This window comes from Oryx dammah, unplaced genomic scaffold (assembly GCF_014754425.2).
Source record: "Oryx dammah isolate SB20612 unplaced genomic scaffold, SCBI_Odam_1.1 HiC_scaffold_21, whole genome shotgun sequence".
In the NCBI taxonomy this organism is placed as follows: Eukaryota; Metazoa; Chordata; class Mammalia; order Artiodactyla; family Bovidae; genus Oryx; species Oryx dammah.
This window is the reverse complement of record NW_024070205.1, coordinates 76,998,035-77,024,040: the sequence shown is the minus strand read 5'-3', so window position 1 is coordinate 77,024,040 and position 26,006 is coordinate 76,998,035. Positions and strand designations below refer to the sequence as shown.

Here is a 26,006-nt window from a genome sequence, read left to right as displayed (position 1 = left end):
CCCATGGACTACACAGTCCATGGAATTCTCCAGGCCAGAATACTGGAGTGGGTAGCCGTTCCTTCTCCAGGGGATCTTCCCAACCTAGGGATCAAACCCAGGTCTCCCACATTGCAGGCGGATTCTTTACCATCTGAGCTACTAGGAGCAGCAGCTAGGAATACATACCTCTCAGCCATGGAGCCCACCTGTAAGCTAGGAACTGAACTCTCCTGAAATTAGACCATCTTCATCTGATCCTCAGATGCCAGCACTGCGTACCAGAGTTGGGCCCGAAGGGTTTGTCTACAGCCCACCATCCTGAAGAGGGGCCCCTTCATGAGGGCAACCCCAGAGAGGGGGACGCAGGCCCTGGGAGGCCTGTTCTGGTCCGTGGGGAAGGGCTGGGAGAGTGCAGCTGCTCCTGGGGCTGCAGGGATGGAAGTGGGCAGGGGAAGGACCCCCAATGGCTGAACCCTACCGAAGTTCTCCAGCAAAGACCGTGGGGTCAGCCAAGGATCTCCAAGGAAACATTCTCCCTCTCCCTTCATCGTGACCCTAAAGACAGCCAAGGGGCCAACACAGGGTCACTACCGTCTCCTCACATTTGTAAATGAATTTGCATTTTCAACGTGTTTTCCATCTATTTTTTATTTGACTTTCACGAGAGCTCCTTATGGATGGTAGTTAATACCCCCATTTCACAGATAAGGAAATTGTGATTCAAGAATTTGTGACTTGTCCAAATCTTTATGCAGCTAGCAAGGAGCGGGGCTAGGAATTGAGCGCAACATCTCCTTTCCTGCACCAGTCTCGCAGTGGGGTGAGCCAGGTCTGCACTGGAGGCTTGGGGATAAGAGGGTGTGTGGCATGGCCCCCGTTCCCTGCAGCAGCAGGGTCTGAAGTCTGGCTGCTTGCCTGGCCCCCAGCACGCCTCTCATCAAGAATAAAGACCTGCCCATGCAGTTACAAAGTCTGCTCCTTAAAGGGCCTTCTCCGAGCTGCTGTTTCATGTCTGGTTTCTGACTACTGACCCCTTTTGTACCCCTAGCTTGGCTTGATGGAAGGACTGATCTGGATCAGAGGGTGGAGCAGTCGGGGCCTGTGAGCATCCTGCCTAGAGGGAAGCCAGGCCATCACACTCCACCTCTTCTCCAAGCCCCTGGCTCTGGCCTGGATGGGGAGCTGCGGACAGAGGAGCAGGTCCCGCACGTGGACCATTCCTCCGGTACGCCTCCTCCAGCTCTACAGGCTTCTGCGTGAGCCTGCATCTGGTCCCAGTTCTTGCTTCACAAAGGACATTAAGGTTTATAACTCTCTTGGGATGTCACAAAATCCAAAATCCAGTCATTAATACACACGCTACTAGCCCTTTAGGGATGAGAAGAGGTGTCCAGAATTCAAAACCAGCCGTTAGAACCAAGCTAATCAGGCTTGCCTTCCTATAAGCTCTTTCTTGAACCATGAATGCCACCTTCTTTCTCCAGATATCCTGCGGAAGCCCAGCAAAGCCTGCTGCTGTCCTGGGTTCACGTTTACTCTCCACCCACTTCCCTATAGAATTCACAGGGTTTCTTAATTCTCACTCCTCACAAACAGATTTCAAATTGAGCAGCTCTGCTAAAGTCCTTCACACTGAGTGTCAATAAAGCATAAGCACTGAGTACCTGCCAGGGGATGTGGCCCCAAATCTCTGAAGCTAGATGAATTCAGGCAGCCTTTCGGATACCAACCCCCACCCTGACTTCAGTGGAAGGTTCCAGGGCCTAAAGCATCTGATACTTCCATTGTTCAGGTTCTTGGGACAAGTCTTGATCTGGGATCACGTGGATCAAAAAGATGACAGTGGTGTTGACCACAAACCATCATCCCCAGTCTGTGGGGAGGTCCCATCCTTCTGAGAATTTTGGGATTCCTGCCCGGGAGGGATGCCAAGGGGGGCAGCCCACGGCTTAGGGGGAGCGGGTGGTCCCTTAGGGAAGGCCTGGCCCAGGCCTCCTCGCCCTTTCTGCCAAGCGCATAAACTGCCATGGACCCCAAGGCCAGGCATGGCAGACATGGACACGCAGTGCCAGACACACGCCACTTGTACAAACCGTTTATTTCCTGGATTGGGTTTATACAAACTTGCAAGATACAAATGCAGAGTTCACTCAGTGCTTCAGTACCTGTATCTATAAAAAGAATGTTGCTAAGAAGGAAGCAAGCTCTCACCTGTCAGTCGGGATAGCCCCTCCCTGGGGAGGGGCTTGTTGGCTAGAAAGATGCTAAGGGGCTGTTACAGAGCCCTGACAGATAGTCACTGTTTATCTAACCTTAACTCTTCTTCTAAGGTCACTTTTATACTAAATAAAGACACCAAGATCATAAATTTCCTTGTATAGTTTATTGTCTAATACTAGCAAATCAAATTGGCCCCAATATGTGCATAAATAGATATATGTATATATACGTATATTTCATATTTTCCTTAGATTTAAGAGCTGCCAGGTGAGGGGCTGCCTAAAGGGAAGGGAATTACTTCTGTCTTGCTATAGTCAGCCCTGCTCCAAGAGCATCCCTCTCACTGACGCAGGTGAGCAAGTACGCACAGCCTTCAACCTCAGAAAATCTCTAAAGTGACAACATTAGTACTTGATTACAGCCTCCTGGTTATTGTTGAGGGAGGTAATGTGTTAATTGGGAAGGCCCTAGGTTAGTAACCAGGGCTTTCCCCAGGTGGGTTACTTAGCTCTGGGCCCCCAGCCAGGCCCCCTTCATTCCTAGCAAGATGCTTTAGGCTGGGAATAGGGTGCCAGCAAAGGTCAAAGTGGGAGGCCAGGCTTCAAATGCTGGCCAGGAGCTCTGTGCTAGGTTCCAAAACCTTTGATTCCAGATCTGGACAAAAGACTTCCATTCTGCCCAAATCTTTGCAAAGCAAGAGTCCCTTGCCCACTTCAGTAGTCACTAAGCAGTTTGGAAAGCTGAGCTGGCTTAGCTCAGGGCCCCAGCAGCAGGAAAGTCCTGGGCAAGGCTGAGATGCACCTTGTCCTTCGGACCCTCAGGGCTGACTTCACAGTCTGGATGCCAGACTGGGGTACCATCCCCTTAACAACGGGCCCCAGAAGAAAGGTCACGGAGGGAGGCAGGTGCCGTAGATGTCACCCAGACCAGAGAGGAACCAAGTGAAGAGGAAGGTGAGAAGTCCAAGGAACTTGAAGGTGTCTGCCCCGAAGGACCAGAGATGTCAGACTGTTTCCACTGGCCGCTGCACCATATCCTGGGTCCATCAAACGATAGACAGACATTCTCAGTGCTGTTTGGCATATTCCAGCAGGGTGGTAAAGGTGGTGGTCCAGGAGCACATCTGGGGTGTGTATGCCTGCAAGGGTCTGCTTTTGTGCACACAGCTGTAAACATTTCCTTCAAGAAGGTTCACATTCAATAACCCTAGAGAGTCATCAAAAGTTGACAGTGTAATCAAATCCTTAGACCAGGACTGCAAGAGAATGTCCTGCCCTGGCAAGATCCTCTCCGGCTGAGTTCTGGGGACCAGCCCTTGGCAGACCGGGAATGGGAAGGAGGAGGCTGCTGAGGAGGAGGGAAAGGTGGAGGGCTGGACCTAGAGGCAGCCCCCTAGTCCCTCACATCGTCTGCCAATTCCATTCAGACATTGCACATTTTGAAAATAGATTTGCTTTTATAACAAAAACGTAAAATAGATCTGTCTTAAAATAACTCCTCTCCCCCTCTTTGGATCAAAAGGCATGGGGTATGGCCGCAGTATGCTTGGAATGATGTGGAAAGGAAAGGAGAGAAAACAGGCCTGGCCAGGAGTTTCAGGAAAGGATCAGATGTCCAAACAAATATATATATTATATATACATCTGTAATATGATAAATCTTCACAAAACATATATTAAGGCATGTAAAGCAACATAAAGAGCCAGCTTTATGAAAAAGAGGTGAAAGGTCACAGAGGGGCAGACATTAATCCTTGGTATTTCACATGTATTTCTAAAAATATCGCTTAAAAGACACAAAGAAAGGGGAGGGCGTGGAAGGACCCCCAAAATCTGCTTTTTATGGATGGACAAGGTGTGGGAGAAGACGGAGAAGGGAGAGAGGGTTACCTGGGAGCTGAGCCCACCTGCCAGTCTATGGGGGAGAAAGGACAAGTTTGGGGTGCTTGAGCTGTGCTGAAGATGGGGGATGCAGCCAAGGGTCACGTTTACAAAAACCTGCTAGATGTGAGGGTGAGCGAATCCTCCTGTCTGTGAACCCTCAGAAACACGGGAATGTCCTAAGCACCTAGAACAGTGCCTGGTACATAAAAGGTGCTCAGTAAATATTTGTTGAGTGAATTGTTAGCTTTACTTGCATATGAACCATAACTGTCCCAGCCACGAAGGAGTGGAGAGGAATTGCTAGAAGATGAAGTAATAGTTCTCAGGGTCGTTGGAGGTCAGGTTGAAGTCTCGGGGAAGCAACCCTGGCAAAGAGAAGGTCTAGGGGCCAGGGGTTTTCACTCTAGCTCCTCCATCCTCTCCGGCTACATTCACCTGAAGGTGGTGGAGCGGAGGGACAGCAGGCTTTGGTCCTGTCTCTCCACCACTGGTCCCCCGGCTACACAGGGTATGAACGAGCCACGCGAGAAGGAAGACCCTCCAACAGCTTCAACTTATCCCCATGTAGGACGCCTGGGATTGAGAGTAGGGCTCCAGAATCTGGCCCACCAGGTTCAGCCACATCTGCTCTCCTGGGGCACACGTTCAGCTGGCTCACAGCACATTCCAGGGGGAAGGAGATGAGAGAGTGTCACAGAAACGTTTAGGGAAAGGCCCCGTGGCTGACCACACGCTCCACACCCTGACCACCCCACACCTTCTGGTCTTCCAGCAGGACCAAGACAGGTCCTTTTCTCTGCTCCTAACCCCAGGACGGGGAGGCCGAGGTCAGGCCCAGATCCAGAAGGAGGTGTCCCCAGCCCGCGCTCCTCGGGCCCTCAGTGCACACCTCCGCCCCGCAGCAGCGTGCTCCGTGGGGGTCCTGGAGCTGGCAGCCCCCGATCCCGGCACAAGGTGGAGAGAGCTGAGCTGACACCTGGCGCTGTGCCTGGCACTAACCTGAGGCTCCACCCCGGGGAGACCGACCCCATTCCCTTCTCATCTCCGTCCTCCCCCTCCTCCTCGCGCACAAGCCCTGCCGTTCCCTTTCCTCCTGCCCTCTCGAGACCTCTCCCCATCTCTCCTCCACCCCTTCTCAACCTGCCCTCAGACGCTGCACACACCTGCCGCTTCCCACCCACGGCCAGCACTCCCCTCTGGGAGCCGAGGAGCCTCTCCCATCTCTCGTCACCTTGTCTTTGGCTCAGGTAGGTGGTCAACTCCACTGGACCCCAAAGGAGCGCCCAGTAAACAAGGATGTGCCAAGACCCTGGGCACCGCTGGGCAGCAGGGTGGGGCTGATGGAAGGGGATGGCGGCAGGCCCCGCTCTTGGCATCGAGAGACGAGTTCTAACCTAAGAGGGCCCAGGGAGCATTCCCCACCAGGGCGTCTTCTCCACTAAGGAGTGTTCCAGCAGGGCTGTCACAACCCCAGCCAGGGCCAGAGCGAGGCTCCCTGTGCCGAGGGCAGCAGACAGGATGGCGCTCCTCACCCCGCCACCTGAGGCCCCGGCCTAGGGCGGCTGTCTGAGTAGCGAGGATCTCGGGCCGGAGCTCCGGGGGTGTGGACACCACAGTGTCTGTGCTGCTGTTGGCGGCGACCCAGCCCCTGGCCTGGCTCCCTGCAGCGTTCCCACCGGAGCGCAGGGGTGGAGGGCCAGGGTGGGCAGCAGGGCAGAGGTGGGCTTCAGAACGTGGCTCTCTGGAGCTTCGCGGCGTTGGCTTCAGCCAGGGCTTGCACTGGAGGACAGAGACACGGGTGAGAAGGCGCTGCACAGGGGCCTGGGCCCTCCAGCCCACCCACCCAGAAAGAAGTCTCTCCTGCAAAAACCACCCCTCAACCCTGAGAGAGGGGGACAAAGAAACAGAAGTCAGTTCTTGTTCAGCTGCCTGATACTGAGGTGCTGTGTGCTAGGGGGAAGGGACACAGCCTTTGCCTAGAGCTGTCCGGGGACACTTTAATTTACAGAAGACCTGGGCACCATCTGGAAGAGATAAGATCTGGGAGAAGCAGCTTCTAGGGGCTTCTGAGGCAGGGAACAGATGGCAGGCTTGCAGGCCGACAGGAGGTGCAGGGGTGGGGAGCTGGGGCAGCCCTCTGACAGCGGACAGGAGCGGCCTCTGTCCTGTCTGCTCCTGGAGAGGCAAAGCCACTGGCACGGCAGCTTCCTGGGAGCAGCCCTGCCAGCCGGCTCCAGCCCAGCACCGCGCGGGATGGACAGACGGAGGGGAAGAGCGGTGAGGCGCGCCGACGCGGGAGAAGCGATGGCGGGCGGGATGGAGGGTGCAGGCGGCTGGCCGGGGGGAGGGCAGGGGTCCCACGCCCGGGGCTGGATGAAATACGGTAGAAAAGTGCTTACGTCAGAGCTCAGACCCGCATGACATGGCTGCTGTCGGCGCCCCGCGGGGGTTCAGACGGTAGGGGGTTGGCTGGTGGAGCCGGGGAGGCAGGGGAGGTGGGAGGGCTTGGGGTGGTACACTGCACTGGAAACAGAAATGAACAGGGCGGTGAATAGGGGCTGCGGGGAGGGCGGGGTCAGGCGGAGGCAGGAGGCCGGTGCCCAGAGCAAGCGAGGCCCTCCTCCACGCAGGGAGCAAGGCAGGAGGCAAGCAGAGGGGAGCGCTGAGCTGAGCTTGGGCATCTGTTCAAGCTGAGCGGGGCTGGTTCCAGGGTCGCATGGAGCCCCAGGGGAGACCTGGCCGCATCCAAGCTCTGCTGAGAAGCAGGGTGACTAGGGGCGAGGCTGGCCCCTCTAAGCCTAGAGCTCCCCTTCCATCTGTGCAGCGGGGAGATGCTCACACCTCCCCACGACTGTGGACAGGGTGAGGGGTGGCACCTTCAGAGGCAGTGATATCACCGATGACCATGATTAATAGTGCAGTAAAATCACACTAATCCAAATCACCAGGCCCTCATTCAATGACTCAAAGTGGAGTGATCCCAGTGTTTATCAGTTCATGAGGACAGAGGCTCCTCACGTGCTTCAGACCCGTCTGTTAACTTCAACTGGAGGGTTCAAAAGCAATTCCCCACTGTCACTTGAGATCTCATTCCATCCATCCAGGAAAGGCCAACTTCAATCCACCTCTAAACAGATCATTTAAGCCCGAAAGTGGTGACATTTAAATTAATGAGATTTTACTCTATTATCATTCTTTTCCATGCTGAGAACAGCAAAGTGAAGGGCAAGGAAGGAGGAGTCGTAGTGTTCGGAACAAGCTCTGCAAGTCTCTAGACCCCCGTGCTCCCTTGGTGTGGCTGTGGGAGCCTCACTCAGGCTCAGAGCAGAACCAGACCTGGGCCGGGGTCACACTGTCACCCCCCGGAGAGGGACCCTGGCACCGGACTTCCCCGACCCTTGCTCCCACCCTACCTGGGCCCTCATCACCTTCCCTGGCCTCTGCACAGGAGAAAGGGCCTACGCAGCCCCGCGGCACATCTGTACATGCCCACAAACATACAGAAGACACAGCGCTCTCCCTGACAGGACGTGATCCAGTCTGCATGGGTCCAGCAACACCACACCTTTCTACTCAGTGCACACAACTCGTGTGTGTGTGTATGGGCACAACTGAACCTGGCCTTGTACACAACCCAACACACTTGTCACTTCTCATACAAATAAAACCACAAACACCTTTGAAGCACACATCTGTGCACACACCCGTATCACAGATCCAATGGTTAGTTGTCTGGTAACGTCAATTCCTAAGAGTCAAAAAACCAAAACCTAAGCAAGGAAGATCTTAAGGAAGCCAAATAGATGTTACAATGTACATGCAATAAAGCTCTTATAATTTATTCCCTGAAGAGTTCCTTGGAGTCCAGATACTCTTATTTAAAAATAATTACAAAAGCAGAGACATTACTTTGCTGACTAAGGTCCTTCTAGTCAAGGATATGGTTTTTCCAGTAGTCATGTATGGATGTGAGAGTTGGACTGTGAAGAAGGCTGAGTGCTGAAGAATTGATGCTTTTGAACTCTGGTGTTGGAGAAGACTCTTGAGAGTCCCTTGGACTGCAAGGAGATCCAACCAGTCCATTCTAAAAGAGATCAGTCCTGGGTGTTCTTTGGAAGGACTGATGGTAAAGCTGAAACTCGAGTACTTTGGCCACCTCATGCGAAGAGTTGACTCATTGGAAAAGACTCTGATGCTGGGAGGGACTGGGGGCAGGAGGAGAAGGGGCCGACAGAGGATGAGATGGCTGGATGGCATCACGGACTCAATGGACGTGAGTTTGAGTGAACTCCGGGGGTTGGTGATGGACAGGGAGGCCTGGCGTGCTGTGATTCATGGGGTCGCGGGGAGTCGGACATGACTGAGTGACTGAACTGAGCTGATGATAGGTGTTGACTTGCTGGGTTTCTAGCCCATGAGAGATTAGAAACAGGAAACTTAGGAGAGGGAGAGAGAAAGAGGAACTGAGCAGCCCACTGAGGCACAACTGAAGGCGAGAACAGCTTCTGTGAAAAGGAGACATTAACTTTAAAACCTTCACAGTCTGGGAGCACAGGGCCACAGATAGGTCTGTACAGATTAGAAACCCCAAGGGCATCTCCTCCACAGAGGCCAGCCATATAAGGACATTTATAATAACACTCTAGTGGGAAAGAACCCTCCTGCCAATACAGGAGATGCTGGTTCGACCCCGGGTTGGGGAAGACCCTCTGGAGGAGGGCATGGCAACCCACTCCAGTATTCTTGCCTGGAGAATCCCCATGGACAGAGGAGCCTGGTGGGCTGCAATCCATGGCGGCGCAAAGAGTTAGAAACAACTGAAGTGACTTAGCACATGTACATGCATAATGATACGAAATGAGCGAGAACAAGAAATATTAATTATGTTAAATACAACCAAGAAATTAGAAAAATACTAAATGGATTATGAATACGCCCATCAAAATAAGTTCACATATTGGCAGACAGGCATTGTACAATGGGCTACTTCAGTTGTGTGTTCACAAGTACTACCACACCTGCACGTATAAATAATCAGTCACACGTATTCACGTTCATGAGGCTGTGCTCTCTCCATCCTGCACACGTCAGTGTGTTTTCACAAAGTTCCATACACACACTGTGCACAACATATACACAAACAACCTTGATCATCCACCACCCTGCAAAGAAAGCCCATCACACACATTTTTCAGCACCACCTCCACCTACATATTGTACACTCACAGCAAGAGTTTCCCAAACACCACCTGTACTGATAAATAATGGGTCTCTGCACAACACCCATAGACATTGTGCACTCACAGACACAATCCTATATTTGCAAACATTCTCTCCACGCATACATCACATACGTGAATATACACACATACATGTGTACCTACAACCATTACCCAGTACAGACACTTCAATGATATCATGCCACACGCACAAACCCAGTTTTGCCACATCTTCGTGTACTGCATGCCAGGGATACCAGCAACGGCTACACGCTCGCCGCCCGCCTCGGCACCAGGCCACACGCTGCACGCAGGCCCTAACTGCATCCCCTGCCCACTGCACCAGCCCACGGGCACCCTCTCCCACACAGCGACTGCCATGCCTGGCAGAGCTGGGCTCTGAGAACATGAGCCACAGGCCGAGGTGGTGGGCACAGGGTAAGTCTGAGGTCTGGCCGGGCCACAGCCATGTTTTAAATAGTTGGGGTTTTGGCAAAAGCACGGTGACCATTTGCTTTCCGCACACAGACTCTGGAATGTAAGCCCATGTGTATCAAGGAAGAATCTGAAAAGCCAGGGTGAGTTTTGTTTTCACAATGCCTTCGGTAGGGGAGCTGTAGCAGGGAAAGCCAGGGGCTGGGGAGGGGCAGAGGGAAGTTTTAATTGCTCCGTCTGTTCTAACTCTTGAAACAGAAAGTTGCCTTTTGCCCAGAGCATGTGGAATTTGATCTTTGGAAGGTTCCGGTTCATTTTGTAGCTAAACTACAGGGCGGTTGACAGAAGCTTCCTCGTAGCCAAACTGGTTCTGCTGCCGTTTGGCTGCAGCCTGAGGCTCTCTGAAGCCTGTCACTTCTCTTGCTCTCCTCTCCTGCCCACTGAAAGCTTGTTTCTGAAAGATCTCCAAGGACGATCCCTGGCCACTCATTCTAAAGTCCATTTATACCCCAACTGCTAGTAGGTTCTTCCTTAAAGCTTACTTAGATCCGTTTTGCTGTATCTCAAAACCCTTTGGTTTCTGAAAATACCCGTATTTAAAATAGCTGGAAAAAACCACAAAAGGCTCCTGCTTCTACTTTAGCTGCTGCTGTTTCAACTGATATGACCCCCAGCACTAGCACTACTGCTCAGACAGCAGAGGAGCACTTACTGAGCAGTTACTGAGCGCCAGGCACGGTGCCACGTGCTTAGCACACCTTGCTTCCATCCTCACACCACTAGACAGGGATCTTGATTTAAATCTTACAGATGCAGGAAAGCCAGGACTGAAACCCTGTGTCCCTAACATGAAAAGCCTTTCCTTCCTCTGTGCGTCTAGCCACGATCCTGATCTGACACTCACCCAGGGCATTACAACTGTGGCCAGCACGACTAATGTCATCACAAGCCTGGCATCCATCTAGGGCATTAGTCTTGACTGGCCTTTGCAGCCTTCCCCCTCTCCACCTGAAGCACCTTTAGTGTTGAGGAAGAGGGAATATTCTGTGTCCCAGGCTTCGTGACTTGACCAGCTTCCTCCACCACAAAGCCTCCCGTTCACAGCATCTCTTCCACTCTTCCCAATTACATTTCTCCTCTTTCCCAGGATGCTTCCCTTCAGGCGGAAGAGAAGTTAATTCTACGGGCTGCAACCCCCGTGTCCACTAAGACCCATAGCCTTTGCGTCAGTGTGAAGTCAGCTCCTTACACTCATCCCTTAGCAGCAAAGTGGGTTTGGGTGAACAGCCACGGTGGTGACTCTACTGGCTACTTGTACCATCTTCCCTTTGCATTCCTGCCATTTGCCTGTAGCACGAATGGAAGTTGGAGAATGCCCTGGAACACTGGCCCTCACTCCGCCACACTCTGGCACACACTTGTATATCTCTCCCCATCAAGCTCAGTCATCACCCCTTCTCTGGGCCTTTCCTGGACCTGCATAGGTACAGCGGCTCCCTGCGCTCCCCACACGGCCTCTGGCCATTCCGCCAACCAGCAGCGAGGCGGGTCATCGTGACTCGGAGCTCCCAGATGTCAGCTACTCTGGTCCCTTCGCACCCCGTGAGCCTAGCACAGTCCCTGGTGCTCAATAAGCGCTCATCCTGACCTCAAGGAACACGGCCCTGGCTCTACGCTAGCCCCTGCCACGCTGCCTCCCCTACTCCTGGGCAGCCGGTCTCCCTGGCAGAGCGAGGCCCAGCCCCTCTCACCAGACAGCATGCGGCCTCTGCGGGAGGCCTCGGTCGCCAGGGCACAGGAGATTTCAATCCGCTTCTCCTGCTCCTGCAGCTGGCTCTCTGAGTCCTGGGGCACGTCCACAAAGTCCCCCTCGCCGACGGGCACCACGTTCTGCATACTGAAGAGGCACAGACACACAGACATGGAGGGGGCAGGATGGTCCAGCTGGCTTGGGGGACCTGCGGGCTGAGGGTGGTGGGGGTCCGGGGGCCTGTGAGTGTGCAAGCCTGTCCCCTGGGGTGAGTAGGACCCTGGCAAAATGCATGTCAGGACCCCTGCCTGCAACATTTCAAAACAAACTAGAAGGTTTGAGAGAACACTCAGGGCAGCCTTGATGGGGAAGAGAAGTCAGCAGAGGGCGACTCATCCGTTTGTCTTGACGCGAGCACGCGCATGAGCCCAGGAGGTCTTTGCGGCACTGAGGGCTGCATCACCGACCCGGCCACGTGTCTCGGCCCAGTCTGCCGCCTCAAACCACTTCTTCCACGGTGGGAGGCTTGGGAGAACCAACCACGTGTGTCTGGGCACTGGATTCAGTAGCACCAGTGCCCTCGATGTCCTGGGTGCCAGGGTGGGCGGAGGAGGTAGAGGGTCACCCGAGGCCTGTTACCTGGACTTGGCAATGAGCGTCTTGATCCTCTCCACCTTCTTCTGCTTCTCCTTCAGCTCCTCTGGGCTCAGGGGTGTGTCGGGCTCCAGGTCAATGTACCGCTCAGGGATGAGGACTTTGTCCGGGGTGGAGAGCTGTGGAGAAACGCGGTCACCGCCTCCACGCCCTTCTACAGTCCCCCCGCCCCCCACCCCCACCCCGCGCTGCCCTTGCGGGACGCCCGCTCACCTCCTTGTTGATATCCACGTCATAATGCTGCGGCTCCAGCTCCATCTGGCGGAGCCGGGCGATCTCTTCCCGCGGAGTCTCGTAGGCCTGCCCGCCGGGCTCCTCGGCTCGCAGCGCCGCCTCCAGGTTGGAGATGTCTACCTCGTGGATGCTGCGGTGGCGGCGCACCTGGGGGGCGGCAGGGTCAGGACCGCGCGGGGCCTCTGTCCCGCTGCCTCCAGGCAGCCCCAACCATGCCGAGGTCCTCACCGGCCCTGCGCAGCACGCCTGACCTGGCCACCACCCCACTGCGCCCACTGCAAAGCTACCCTCCTTCCGCGGTGCTTGTCCAAAGCCTGCTCACCTACAAGGGCGCAGAGGAAACACCTCATCACTGTTGCCTGTCAGTACTGTCTCTCTCCCCTTGCCTCACCTGTGTTCACATCCTGTGCCATATATTTTGAGTAACGGAACCAGTGTGTCTTACATGGATCTCTAGCCTTATCACATGAAAGAAGGGCAGGATTTATGGGTCATAATTTTTCTGTATTTCTGAAATTTAGTGGAAAGAGAAGTTAGGTGCATAGTTTGGGCTATTCTTAGCTCTGCACTTAGGAGCTGTGTGGCCCAGAGCTCCTTAATTTCTCATGACTTTTTCCCCAGTCTCTAAAATGGGGACAAAAGCCCGTCTAGTCAAAGCATGGTTTCTCCAGTGGTCATGTATGGATGTGAGAGTGGGACCATAAAGAAGGCTGAGAGCAAAGAATTGATGCTTCTGAATTGTGGTGCTGAAGACTCTTGAGAGTCCCTTGGACTGCAAGGAGATCCAATCAGTCAATCCTAAAGGAAATCAACCCTGAATATTCATTGGAAGCACTGATGCTGAAGCTCCAATACTTTGGCCACTTTATTTGAAGAGCCAACTCATTGGAAAGGATCCTGATGCTGGGAAAGATTATAGGCAAAAGAAGGGGGTGACAGAGGAGGAGACAGTTAATTAGCATCAGTATCTCAATGGACATACATGTGAGCAAGCTCCAGGAGATAGTGAAGGATGGGGAAGGCTGGTGTGCTGCAGTCCGTGGGGTCGTAAAAAGTCTGACACGACTTGGTGACTGAACCACAGCAACGGGTTAACACTTCCTAGTCCCGTATCCTTGAAACGACTAAACGGGACGAAAGGGCCTGTGAGCTGTACTGCACCATGTGTTGGTGTCCTATGATGATGACCTTCAGCCACCCCCAGCCCAATGTTAAGCACACAGGAAATGCTCTAGAAACACGGACAAGTGATGGCTACTTCCAGGTTGCGGATTCTGTACTATTCTCTATTCAATGAATTTTGTATAATTCACTTCAACTAAAATAATCAAGGCATTTCTTTTTGTGAGTTATTTTTCTCAAAACACAAAAGAGGCAAACGCTTGCTGCAATATGTCTTCTGCCCAGCGTGGGAGAAGCTTCCTCAGGTCTCCCAGTTGCCTGGCTTGGGTCTGTCCTGGCCCCTCCTTGCTGAAACCTCCTCCTCCCTCAGGCCCCTCCAGCTCAGGTTGACCACGCCTGGTGGTGGGCAGTGCTAGCAGACAGTTGTGTCTGTGGGGCCGGGAGGACGTTACCACTTTATAGGCAGGCCGGGCACCGGGGTCGGGAGCTGGGCTGGCTGGGAGCTGCAGACTCCTCCGCTTGTCCCTGGTGGAGCCGCTCTGGCGCCGCCGCATGCGGTCCATTTGCTCCTCCACACTCATTTTGGCCTTGCCCTCGCCAGGAAACACAGCACTCTTGGGGCGCTCCTGCTGCAGGGGAAGGACAGAGCTTGGACTGGTGCCCTCCCCTGCCCTCTGACTTTTTCTCTGCCCGGATCCCTTAAAATTTCCCTTCTCTGGGAAGCCTGCCTGTAATGGGTTACATAGCAAACCCTGAAGGGTACATCTAAGTCCTAACCGCAGTATCTGTGCATGTGACCTTATTTGGAAATGGAGTTTTTGCAGGTGTAATTAAGCTACGGAGCCCAAGATGAGATCATTTTCAATTGTGGTGTGTTCTAAATTGAATACTGGGTGCCTTTATAAGCAACAGGAAAAAGAAGACATATAGAGTAGAAGGTGATGTGAAGGTGGGGCAGATATTGCGGTGGCGTGTCTACAAGCCAAAGAATATGTCTACAAGCCAAATGTTGCCGGCAACAACCGGCAGGAGGGAAGCACGGGATGGGTGTTTCCTCAGCCTGCACACACAGTCCACCTTCGGACACCTTGATTCTGGACACTGGCCTCTGTAATGGTGAGGGAATAACTTCTGTTTTCAATCACCACATTTGTGGCATTTTGCTAACTTCCTAGGAAATGAACACAGTGCCTCTGGCCAGCACATGTATGTCTGACCATTGACTTTTGCGTTTGTGTTTCATCAGTAGCACATTATAATAATTTTGTTCAATATGATATCTTGATTATGCACAGCTTCCTCGTCTCATGACGTGTTTCCTTGAAGAACTCCCCCGCTTCCCTTCTGTCTTCCTCCTCTAGCTCCGGGCTTCCTGAACTGTGACAGACAGGTGGACACACAGCCCAGCTTGGGCCGCCAAGCTCTCTGGGCCTGCGGGCGTGCACTCACCCGGGAGGAGAGGCCATTGGTGAGCCCGTTGGCACTCCTCCTCACCACCCTCGATGGGGTCACTTCTTCATCGGTGGGTGACTTGGTCCGTGGGGGTACGATGCCCACTGCAGGGAGACACAGTAGCCAGTGGGTCCCACAAAGAGGGACACAGGGCTGCCCGCTCCTCAGAGGGGCTCGGCCCCGCCCCTTCTCAGGGATGCTCGGCCCCGCCCACTCCACAGAGGGGCTTGGTCCCTGCCAGCTGCAGAGGTGGAGGCCCAGGTGAGGAAGCGCTTCCTTGGGTGTGAGTGAGCACCTCTCTGGGCTCCCCTCTGATACGAAGCCTCGCTTCTAGGGGGCAGCGGGGCAGGGGGTACCTTTGTTGAGAGCCGCCTGCTTCTCTGCCTCAACCTCTTGCCTGGTGGACACAAGGCTGATGTCTCTAGAGGTGTCCAGAGGGGATGTCTGCTGGGGGTCTCTCTTGCTTTGCTCGTAGCTTGCCTTGGGCTAGGGAGAAAGGATGAGAAGATGGATGGATGGACGGTGCTAGAGTAACCTCGGAGAACTGGGCCCTGGTGGTGATGCTTTGTTTTGCAATGGTTGGAGTGCCAACCTCTGAAAGAAACACGGAGCAGGGAGACTGTGCACTCACTGGCAAGTGGGCAAGGGTGCGCTTGAGCCTCCCCCCCCATGCCAATGTGGGGCCCTCTTGTGGAATGAGGGCTCAGGGTCTCCAGGAGGCCCCCAGTTGAGGCTCATCAGAGAGATTCCCTCATGGCAAATATGGAATGTACAGACTTGCTGTGAGCCAGAGGAGGAACGACCGGAGCAGGGGGCCACAAAGCCAGAGATCTCTGAGGATTCTATCGGGTTTTTCAACAAGAAAACCAGGTGAGTTTTGTGGGAAGGAAAAGGGCATTGGGGTTGTGGACTCCCAGAACCGCGTGACTAGACCAGAGGTCAGAAACTAGCTCCGGCCCAACTGGAGAGCTTGGGTGAGTCCTACCACCTGTTTTTGTCTGTAAACCTGAGATAACGATGCCTGTCCTGCCCACCGCACCGGGCAGACCCTCGAGGGTTGTGCATATTACCAGTAAATGGCTGAGCCTGTTTTACGACTCTTTCTACTCAGCACACAACCTCTTCCAAGCCTAACTGCACATTTCTCCTGAACCTTGGCTAGCGATTCAGGTGAAAGGAGGAGCCAGAACAGGGGAGAAAGTGTGTGTATCCTTACATTCCGGGGGCTGGTGAGGCCCAGAGACACAGGCAAGGGGAGAGGGAGAGCGTGGGGGGCTGGGGGCTGAGGTGGACCAAGGCAGGAAGAGACCAGAACGGCACTGGTGGGGATGGGGCGTCGCGGGGTCTCCGTCGTCGGTCACGCTGGCAGGGAGCGGGCCCCAACCCACCACCCACAGCCATGGGCTGCCATGGGGCAGGGCAGCAACACAGTTTTCCATTGTCCACAGGAAGCAAAAGGGGAAAGAGGACCAGTACGAGGGCCTCAGCCATCCCTCTGCTCATCCCAGAGTCTGACTAGACAGAGGCCAGGAACGCTGAGCTGTGGGAAAGTCAACTCTGGAACAGGGTCAGTGGCTTGGTCTCCTGCAGGCCGCTCCCTCCATCCCTGCCCTCGGGGCCCGAGGGCGCTGGGTACCTGACCCCTGGCTGTCTCACCGCCGCAGTGCCAGGAAGGGGAGTTGGGGTGCGGCCAGAAGCGGCTTTCGCTAGGGAGTGGAGGCACAGTGGGAGGAGACTCCAGGGGGACGTAGGCTTTGGGGAGGGGGGGCCGCGGCGGGCCGGGCTCCTGAGGCAGAGAGAAGCCAGAGCGTTAGGAGGAACGAGAGCAGCCGCTGTGAGAGCAGAAGAAGAGAACGTTAGCAGAGGCAGACACACTGTGGGAGCCTGGGCGGGCTGGGACCCCCTCACTCCCACCCGAGCCAGGGTGGACTCCACCTGCAGCGCGAGCCCTGCCTGCCCGGGATGCCCTCCTGTCCTGAGGCCCCAGCATGTTCTTCAGAGCTCTCTCCTCGTCACCACCCACATCACTCTGGGCACATCCTCCCTTCTACCTCTGTTCTGCCATCTCTCCTGACTAATGCCTTCTGCCTGTCCCTCTACCTGCCCCAATGCTTCATGGCCCAGTTTAGATTCCACCTTCTCTTTGGAACATTGGAGCTTCTGCAGTCTGAACCGTGTGGCTCAATATTGAGACACACGCCACCACGTTCCAGAGGAGGGCTGTTCCCTGTGAATGGGGTAAAGTCCTGCAGGCATCTTTCTGAGAGGGCCTCATACTATCCCTTGCCCAGTCTCAGAAAAGACTTGCTGATTTACTGACTCAGAAAATGCTTCCCACACTGACTCTCAGCTCTCCTGTCCCTGAAGCAATCCCAGATTTCAATTTCTATTAAGTGTTTGGTATCTTTGCTAACCACCATGGAGCTCAGGAAGACTGCCACCTACGGCAACTAAAAATGACAGCTAGAGATAAGAACAGGTAAAGGAGAAATCTGGAGCGAAGTTCACAAACTGGGTGTAAGAATGACTATCTTAGCGAGAGAGACAGAGCATTAGGGGCCTCTGGGGAGGAGACAAGCACAGAATTTGTACAGTTTCAAGGAAATGAGAACTGGGTCCTCCCTCCCCTGCCCACCTTACCCATGACCTCAGCTTACCTCACTGAAGCCAGGCTTGGTGGGGGACCCCTGAGAGCCAGACACCATGGAGAAGGGGCTCAGTGGGCTGGTGAGGCTGGCGGAGCTCAGAGGGCTGGCAGGGCTGTTGGAGCTGTAGGTACCCGAGGGGCCAAGTCCTCCTTGGGGAAGCAGAAGGGGAGAGAGGTGAGGACAGTGGCAGGGGTATGGCCTGGAGCGTGGCCGGGCTCTGTGGTGGGAAGGCAGGGGGTGGTTTAGGGCATCAGGGCCACCTGGCCTGCTGAAGGTACTGGGGCTGGGTCACAGGCTGGCTGTCGAGAGGCAAGCTGGGCAGGAAGAGCTAATGGATGGAAATTACATCACTGCCTCCAAGGGTCCAGAGAGCCAGACCAAAGTCCCTGGGCTGAAGGAAGGAAGATACTAAGCTAGTGGTCTCAGATCAGTTAGCCCATGGCTCCAAAATCACTGCAGATGGTGACTGCAGCCATGAAATTAAAAGACACTTACTCCTTGGAAGGAAAGTTATGAGCAACCTAGACAGCATATTAAAAAGCAGAGACATTACTTTGTCAAAGGTCCATCTAGTCAAGGCTATGGTTTTACCAGTGGTCATGTATGGATGTGAGAGTTGGACTATGAAGAAAGCTGAGCTCAGAAGAATTGATGCTTTTGAACTGTGGTGTTGGAGAAGACTCTTGAGAGTCCCTTGGACTGCAAGGAGATCCAACTAGTCCATCCCAAAGGAGATCAGTCCTGGGTGTTCATTGGAAGGACTGATGTTGAAGCTGAAACTCCAGTACTTTGGCCACCTGATGGGAAGAGCTGACTCATATGAAAAGACCCTGATGCTGGGAAAGATTGAAGGCGGGAGGAGAAGGGGACGACAGGGGATGAGATGGTTGGATGGCATCACCAACTCAATGGACACGAGTTTGGGTAAACTCCGGGAGTTGGTGATGGACAGGGAGGCCTGGCCTGCTGCAGTTCATGGGGTTGCAAAGAGTCGGACACAACTGAGTGACTGAACTGAACTGAGGGCCAGGAAAGCGCTGTGCTCTTTGACCTGTTCCAGGGAGGAATCAAGAGGATCAAGGCAACAGCCCCTTTGGTGTATCTGGTCTGTTCTGGGTGGAGGACGTTTCTGGAGCCCTGAGAAGGCCCGGGCTGGCTCTGAGCACGGTGTGAGGGCCTGCAGAGGTACAAGTTGGCCGCTGCGGGATGGAGACTGGAAACATGCTTTTTCTGCTGAGGCCAGGAGCCCGGGAGGCTGCTGGAGAGAGCACCCACCTCTGTGCTTGGCTGTGTCTGTGCCCCGGGACGGGTTATTCTTCCTCAGCCCCTCCATTACATCCTGGATCCTCCAGATCTCCTTCTGGATTTGCCGGTTGAGCACCTCATTCTGAAATGGCCAGACAGCAGGTCAAAGGAAGTCACTACCAAGGAGTGTCCCGGTGGGAGCATTCGCACGCTCACGCGTGCACACATCCCTCCAGCACACGCCTTCCTCACAGGCAGCTTCTGTCTCTTCAGCTTCCAGAACTGCAGAAGAAGAGGGCTCTGTCATCACAGCAAAGAGCCCTCTTAAGTAAACCTGTGACCTCAGAACCAAGAGTGAGAACCTGTCCCTCTGACACCCCCCACCCACGGGGGCTCAGGGTGGTCTTGGAGTGGCCGTCCCTTTAGGTGGACACTTGGTGGTGGCCTGCTTTCCAGGGGCAAGAGCTTCGGGTTCACTGTCTTCTTTCACAGCCAAATAGCCCTTCTGAAATGCCCGCACCCAACTTCTGCGTAATTACCACGAATTCTACTCAGTTACAGTGTCCACTCTTTGAAAAACGACGGCTCCCTTTATTTTAGCATACCCTGCACCCCCTACCAGTCCTAGGGGCTGTGCTGAGTGCTTTGCACACACGAACTCACTGCGGCTGCACAGCACCGCTCTGAGGCAAGGATAGCAGTTGTCCCCACTTCCGAGGTGGAGAGGCTCACGCCCAAGACCATCTGTCAGTAAGCAGCGTGGCCACCATCTGAATCTGGGTCTACTTGTCTCAAGAGCCGGCGCCTCGACCATGATGCTCTCCTATCTCCCAAAATGTGCATGTTGAGCTGAGGCCTTCCCCACAGGACATGGTGGCGCATGGGGCCTCTGGCCCTCACCTCACCCCCGTAGACAGCTGCAAGGTTGGGCGGTAAGCTTTGTTACCAGGAGGAAAAAGGGGGAAAGCAGGGTGTTAACTGCCTCAGAGAGGCAGGGCTTACAAAGCAAGCTAAAGGAGTGGAGCCTGGGGAAGAGAGAAGACAATGCCCCCAGACTGTCCATCCTCCTGCCTCCAAGCAGGCATTCCTGACCCATCCCAGAAAGGAAGGCCTCTTTCTCATCTAAAAACTCACCATGGTTTACATCTGTATGTCTGTTAAAGTCTCCCACGCTTCAACTTCTCTTTGTCCCCCATGATTTGACAGAACTAAAGAATGTTCCCACATTATCTTTACCCTGAAACTCAGAGTCTGTTTTAAGAGGCCCTGAACTCCAGTACTTTGGCCACCTGATGGGAAGAACTGACTCATCTGAAAAGACCCTGATGCTGGGAAAGATTGAGGGTGGGAGGAGAAGGGGACAACAGAGGATGAGATGGTCGGATGGCATCACCGATTCGATGGACATGAGTTTGAGTAAACTCCAAGAGTTGGCGATGGACTGGGAGGCCTAGCGTGCTGCAGTCCATGGGGTCACAAAGAGTCGACACAACTGAGTGACTGAACTGAACTGAACCTTGTCTTTCATTCCAGGACCATCTCCTGGTTTTAAGTCTCTGCAATCTCTAAAGCATGAAAGGAAGATACTGTGGTCTCTCTTGGACCAAAGGAGGACAGGGGCCCTGCCTACCCGGAAGCCCCTTCACCTGGAGGTCCAAGCTGAGCTGCTCCCAGAGCTCGTCATGCAGGGCAGAGACCTCTGCCTCCAGGCTCTCATACTCCATGGTGCTGTTTGCCAGGGCCTGCAAGGGGAGGGCTCACTGAGAAGCCGCAAGTGCCAAACCGCCCCTCCTCGTCCTGCCTCGGGCCGGGGCACCTGGGGTCTGGCAGGTCAGCGAAGAGGACATGGAGGGATGGGAGAAGGCACAGGGCTGAGACAGTCCGATGACCTCCAAACCCTGGCCTTAGAGGAGGTGCAACTGCTCAGCCTGCCGCACGCCCAAATAGGGAGAAAACAGGGTCCTCTCCATACAGGCTGAAAGGAGCTGATCTCACTCCTATGCCCCTTCTGCTCTCCCCATGATGGGTGACAGAGACTAAAGGAGAGCCAGAGGAGTCCACTCTCTGGAGGCTAGACACCTTCCTCCCTTTGGGCTTCAGTTTTCCAGGTTTTGCTGCTGCTGTCTGCGTTGGAGGGCCCGCCCGGTGCCTACTAGGAAGTAGCCAGGGCGGCATGTTGCCAATGTCCTGGTCTCCAGAGAGGGGAGAGAAGGGGTGCGCAGCAAAGCTGTTAAAGCAGCCAAGAAAGTAAGTGGCCCTCAACTTCACTTTGTCATGAACAAATCCTGGTGCAGGTGTGGCTTGTGGGAAAGAAGCCAAGCTCCCTGGTGGAGACTCGATGGGATGAGGAGGCTTGCTGCCATTTTGCAAGGCAGCGTTAAGGGCTTTGTTTACGCCCCTCCCAGACAGCTTGCTCTTGCCCTTGGGGAGAGCAAGGAGAGCGGGGACTAGGGGAGCCCAGGCTGGGAGGGGCGGCTCTCTCGAGCAGGGTAGGAGCGCAGGGTTACCGTGGTCGCCTGAGACAGCTCCACCCGGATGTTGATGAGCTGGTTCTGCAGCGAGTCCTTCTTGTGCAGCAGTTTCTCTGGGTAGGCGGGCTGGCTTCCAAACATCTCCAGTTCCTGGTGGGTCCCCATCAAGGCACTTTCCAGACTCTCCTGAAGAAAGGCAGGGGAATGCTATGAGGAGCCCTGTTAACTCCTCGCTGGGGCTTTCGGCAGCAAGGGCTGGAGCACAGGGGTTCAGCCAGGCAGCTTAGCGGAGGTTCCCTCACATTGGCCAAGATCCCCAGAGGAGCTTCAGCAGGGCTGAGTAAGGGCAGGACAGAGGTTTGGGGAGGGACAAAGCTTCACCAGCTGAGTTAGGGTGGAGGAGCCACCTACCTCTTCTCTGGGCCAGCCCCCGTGTGCCCGCTAAGGACCACCCCACGGCTCTCACCTTCTCAGCTCGCAGCTGCTGCACCAGCCGCTCCTGCTCCCGCACCGCCTTGTTCTGCTCACACAACTTGCCCAGCAGCTTCTAGGGTCCCCAAGGGGGAAGGGAGGGAGAGAGAAGGAAGTCAAGGACATGGCCTGACAGGGACCTGGGAACTGGATGAGCAGGACTGGGCCTCTGGATACCACCCTGCCCAGGAAGCCTGGCCCTTCACCCTAATCTTGGAGGCTCCTGGGAACAGGAAGTTGTCTTCACCTTGGGACACTCCCCAGAGACCCACTGGGGGAGGAGATGGACTTATTCTCCAAGGAAGCGAGTCAGCTTGAGCGGGGAGAGGGCTGAGAGCTAAATGCCGAGTTCCTGCTCGCCCCTCCTCTGGGAGGTGCCAGTTCACAAGGGGCTGAGGAGACAACACGGCCTCGCCTCCCAGGCCTCCAGGTATGTACGGATCGGAGGGGAATGCCGGTTTCCAAACAAATCTTAGTAAAACCAGTGAACAACGTACACTGGTCCCGAGGCCCACGGGACCCTGACCTCCCCTCCTCCTTCCAGAGTCTCAGGACGGCTGACGCTGGGGTCCCTCTGAGGTCTGGTCCTGGCCTGCACGGAGCCTGGGCCCTGCCTGCTGGGCAGATCTGCCACCCACACAAGGCCAGTGGGAAGAGGCAGGAGAGGCCAAACTTGTTTCCTGGCGAGACGTGTGCCTTCCTGTGTCCACACCTGTGTTCATGCCACTCCTCAAACACCCCCTTGGCTCCCTTCTATGGACCAAGAATCTTGTCCAATCTATCTTGTCCCCTGGGTCCTTTACTTCAAGATTGGCTCATATGCCACCTGCTCGTGTCCCGGGCCCACCAGCTAGCGTGGTGCCCAGCCCTGCCCTCCTGCAGGCCCCAGGACAGGTCTGCTGAGACTGGGCCTCCCGCTGCCCAGAAGCTCCCTGAGGAGGGACCAGGCCACAGTCTTCTTTCCAGGCACCTGGGGCTACTTCCTACCAAAGTCTGCGTGCCTGAAATAAGCATGGGCCATTGCTATAGACAAGAGGGCCTCACACTCAGTGGAAAAACACCCAGCCACGATGCCAGGTAGGGTGAGCGGTGAGGATGAGAAGGGGCTGAGGGGGCTCGGGCAGAGAGCACTGTCTCTGCAGGGAGACGGGACAGGGACCCGATGTGTGAGGGGCTACAGGGGATGAGAGGGGGCACAGGAAAAGCCCCCACGGGGAGAGCTAGAATGAGGGGGCAGCGGTGGGGCCAGAGGGGCGGAGGGAACAGTAAGCTGCTCTTACGTCTGTGTCTTGCTCGTTCAGCTTGTAGGTGTGGAGGCTGTCCTGGAACACTTCTGGGTACGGAGGGACCTGCAGGAACAGAAGACCGGTTACCACGGCAGAGGCAGGGCGTGCGGGCAAGGGAGAGCCGACGGCCCCGCCTTGTTCCTGCCACTGGCCACAGCCTTCCAGCTCAGGCAGCATCCACTCCAGAACCCGAGCTGAGCGGCGCTCTGCCTGCTGGAGAGCAGGGGACGGCCCGGCCAAAGCCCGTCCCAGCGGTTCTGGAGGGGCTGCAACGCCGGGTAGCTCCCAAACGGCTCACGCGTAACAACCATGGGAACAACAGCTAAGTCTCAGCTGGTTTTGAGGATAAGACCTGGGAGAAGGAAGGAGCATCAGAAGCGTCTGAAAACGACTGCCCTCGTAGATGGCGTGCCAGTCCCAGGGACTGGGCCTAAATCGGGGGCACCTCTCGGCCTGGCAAATGCGCCTTCCACTGGTGCCACATGCAGCAAACAGCCCCTCTGTACAACAGTGTCACGGACGGCTCCACACCACACCCCCATGCTCCCCACCCCAGCGACTGGTAAGCAGACACCAAACGCGAGACAGAAGTCCTGGACCCTTGGTGATCCCTCGCACGGCATGAGATGTCAGGGCTGGCTATGCTGATGGTTTGGGGAATGAGCCCGCTCACCCACGAACATGAAGAATGGAGGCGACCCCAGGAATGAAAGGAGGAAGGCCGGGCTTAGCCCAGGGGTAAGGCCTGGCAGAGGAGCAGGCTCGACCATGCACGGGCGGCGGGAATGACGCTGACGTGAGCGTGATGCCAGGCAGAGGCCTTACTTGCATGAAGAGCTGGGCGCTGGGGGAGGAGCTCTCCACCATGCGGTTCACCACACTGATCAGAGCCTCGCTCTCACTCATCTGCGGCAGAGGGAGGAACGGTCGGCTCAGATGCAGTCCCACACAGGGGTCTTCCCCACGCCCGCCTGGGCTCCGAGAGACAGCGGAGGGCGGATCCTCCTGGGGCCTCCAGCACCCTCTCTGCTCTCGCCCATCACTCACCCACTGTGAACTCTGGTTCGGGACCCGCGCCAAAGCTGCCCACGAGGAAAGGCCATGGCAGGCAGGCGGGAGGTCGCCGTGGCCTCGCCCGGGCCCAGGGACACCTCCCCGGGTGCCTGAGTGTTGCGGGCCTTGCCCCCCGGCCCAGCCCTCGTTTCTCACTCTGGTTTGGTCAAGGACCACGCGGGCAGTGGGAAAGGCCCATCTCCCCAAACGGGAACTAAGCGAAACGCCTTTAAATAAAATGCGACCTGCTCTTTGGATGGGCCTTCACGTCGGTTAGGCACAGGCCTCTCTCCCCGAGTGCTGCCCGCCTCTGCTCTAGAGAGGACTGTAAAATTCTGTTTCCAGAGCTGGGCTGATAGCATCCATGCCGACCTGGGATGATGCCAGGGAGCAAATAAGGAGGTCAAAGCAAGCAAGCCATGTTAGAGAGACACAAGAGAAGGTGTCACCGCTCTCCCAACATGCACTCTTTATGCTCAGAGATCTTCAGGAACATGGAGGGGAAAACTATTTGCCAAATGAAAGAGAAAGAGCGGGAGGAAGGGTGAGGGGGAATGAGAGGGTGGGGGGCGCACTGGCCAAGCACACCAACCGGGGAGGCCGGCATCTCCCCCGGCTCAGGGTGGCAGTACCAAGTGTAGACACGTTGGGGCGTGTCCCTGGCTATGTCCCTGGAACTCAGCTGATCTGCAGGGGAAGGTGGCGGAACACAGCGGGCGTGTGCAGAAACGCTTCCTGGGGAGGGGACCTGAGCCAGGGGAGGGGCAGAGCCGCCCTAGGGCAGATCTTCTGGGGTCACAATTCAGAGGACCCCCACATTTTTCACCCTTGCTTCCCAGTCTGTGTTGGACCCACACATATTTCCCTCCTGCCTGGTTTGGGGGGCCGCCCAAAGGCAGCCTTGCTTCTGTACTCTGCAGGCAGGGCAAGGGGCACCCTTCCAGCTCCATTCACAGGCTCCAGCACATGTTAAAGGGCTTTCCTAGGATCTGATTTTTCTACTTTTTTAGCCCACTTGGGAGTTTTTTTTCCTATAATATAAAGTGTGATTTAAAAGGTTTCTGAAAGAACAACTATAATATGAAGTTGAGTATTTGTTAAATGGTTAAAAGTCAACAGGACATCAACCACGTTTTCTGTAGGCTCGAAGCTCAGTTCCTCTCTTCTTAGAGCCTGTGCACATGTGTGAGCGTGTGAATAAGACTGTTTGTTGTATACAGGTGTGCCCGTGTGGTATGCCTGTGACTGTCTGTGGCGTGTGTATGTCTACTTTTGCTGCCTACGCGTCGGGCCTGTGTCCCACTTGTGGGGTACACGCGGATACGTACAGCACAAGGCATACCCACCAGCACATCAGGCTCTGAGAGGGCAAGCGAGGCCCAGGCTCTTGCTGGTCCCCCACCGGCCTCACTCCTTCCCCAACCAGGGATCTAAAACAGTAAAGGAAGCGGCGGCAGTCTCGCCCGGACGCACCCCCGCCGTGCTGTGGCTCCCAGGATAGTTTAGCCCATGTGAACCTTGCCTCTAGGGGAGCTCCTGTGTGCCACCGTCTGTCTCTCCAAAACGTTAGAGAAATCTGGTGAGAAAGCGCCTAACCCAGTACCTTATAGTAATACACAGCACTAGGGTCAAGGGTGGTCAAGTTAATATTTTTGACTTTTGGAAGAAAACAAAAAAGTGATCATATTAGCAATCACTACCCGCATCCGTGTCTGCCGGAGGGCTCTCATACGCCTTCCCACCTGGCTCTCCCAATAACTCTGAGGCACAAAGGGCAGGTCGTACAAAGTCCATCCCATGACTGAGAAAACAAAGGCCCAGAGAGACCAAGGGACATTTCCAAGGTTTCAGGAAAGTCCTTGTAAACGGCACAGTTGGAAC

The 26,006-nt window shown here is 55.2% G+C and overlaps 1 protein-coding gene across 7 annotated transcripts in view; it reads right to left on the bottom strand.

Annotated features, from left to right (window-relative positions):
* Positions 1 to 2,346: 2,346 nt before the first annotated feature.
* PLEKHA6 (pleckstrin homology domain containing A6) overlaps positions 2,347 to 26,006 on the bottom strand; it is a 141,014-nt gene continuing 117,354 nt past the window's right edge. For 2 of the 7 annotated variants that reach the window (XM_040263009.1, XM_040263010.1), the window contains exons 12-25: positions 23,067 to 23,135; positions 21,782 to 21,862; positions 21,352 to 21,501; positions 20,491 to 20,586; positions 18,875 to 18,986; positions 17,609 to 17,748; positions 15,308 to 15,437; positions 14,949 to 15,055; positions 13,952 to 14,128; positions 12,357 to 12,524; positions 12,129 to 12,262; positions 11,491 to 11,636; positions 6,485 to 6,608; positions 3,360 to 5,864 (exon numbers count right to left, since the gene is read on the bottom strand). In XM_040263009.1, coding sequence (XP_040118943.1) covers positions 6,493 to 6,608; positions 11,491 to 11,636; positions 12,129 to 12,262; positions 12,357 to 12,524; positions 13,952 to 14,128; positions 14,949 to 15,055; positions 15,308 to 15,437; positions 17,609 to 17,748; positions 18,875 to 18,986; positions 20,491 to 20,586; positions 21,352 to 21,501; positions 21,782 to 21,862; positions 23,067 to 23,135 — 1,626 coding nt within the window. In that variant the 3' untranslated portion in view covers positions 3,360 to 5,864; positions 6,485 to 6,492. Of the gene's footprint in view, positions 5,865 to 6,484; positions 6,609 to 11,490; positions 11,637 to 12,128; positions 12,263 to 12,356; positions 12,525 to 13,951; positions 14,129 to 14,948; positions 15,056 to 15,307; positions 15,438 to 17,608; positions 17,749 to 18,874; positions 18,987 to 20,490; positions 20,587 to 21,351; positions 21,502 to 21,781; positions 21,863 to 23,066; positions 23,136 to 23,897; positions 23,979 to 26,006 lie in introns of all 7 variants that reach the window. The other 5 variants (XM_040263005.1, XM_040263007.1, XM_040263006.1 and 2 more) reach the window with 5 other exon arrangements.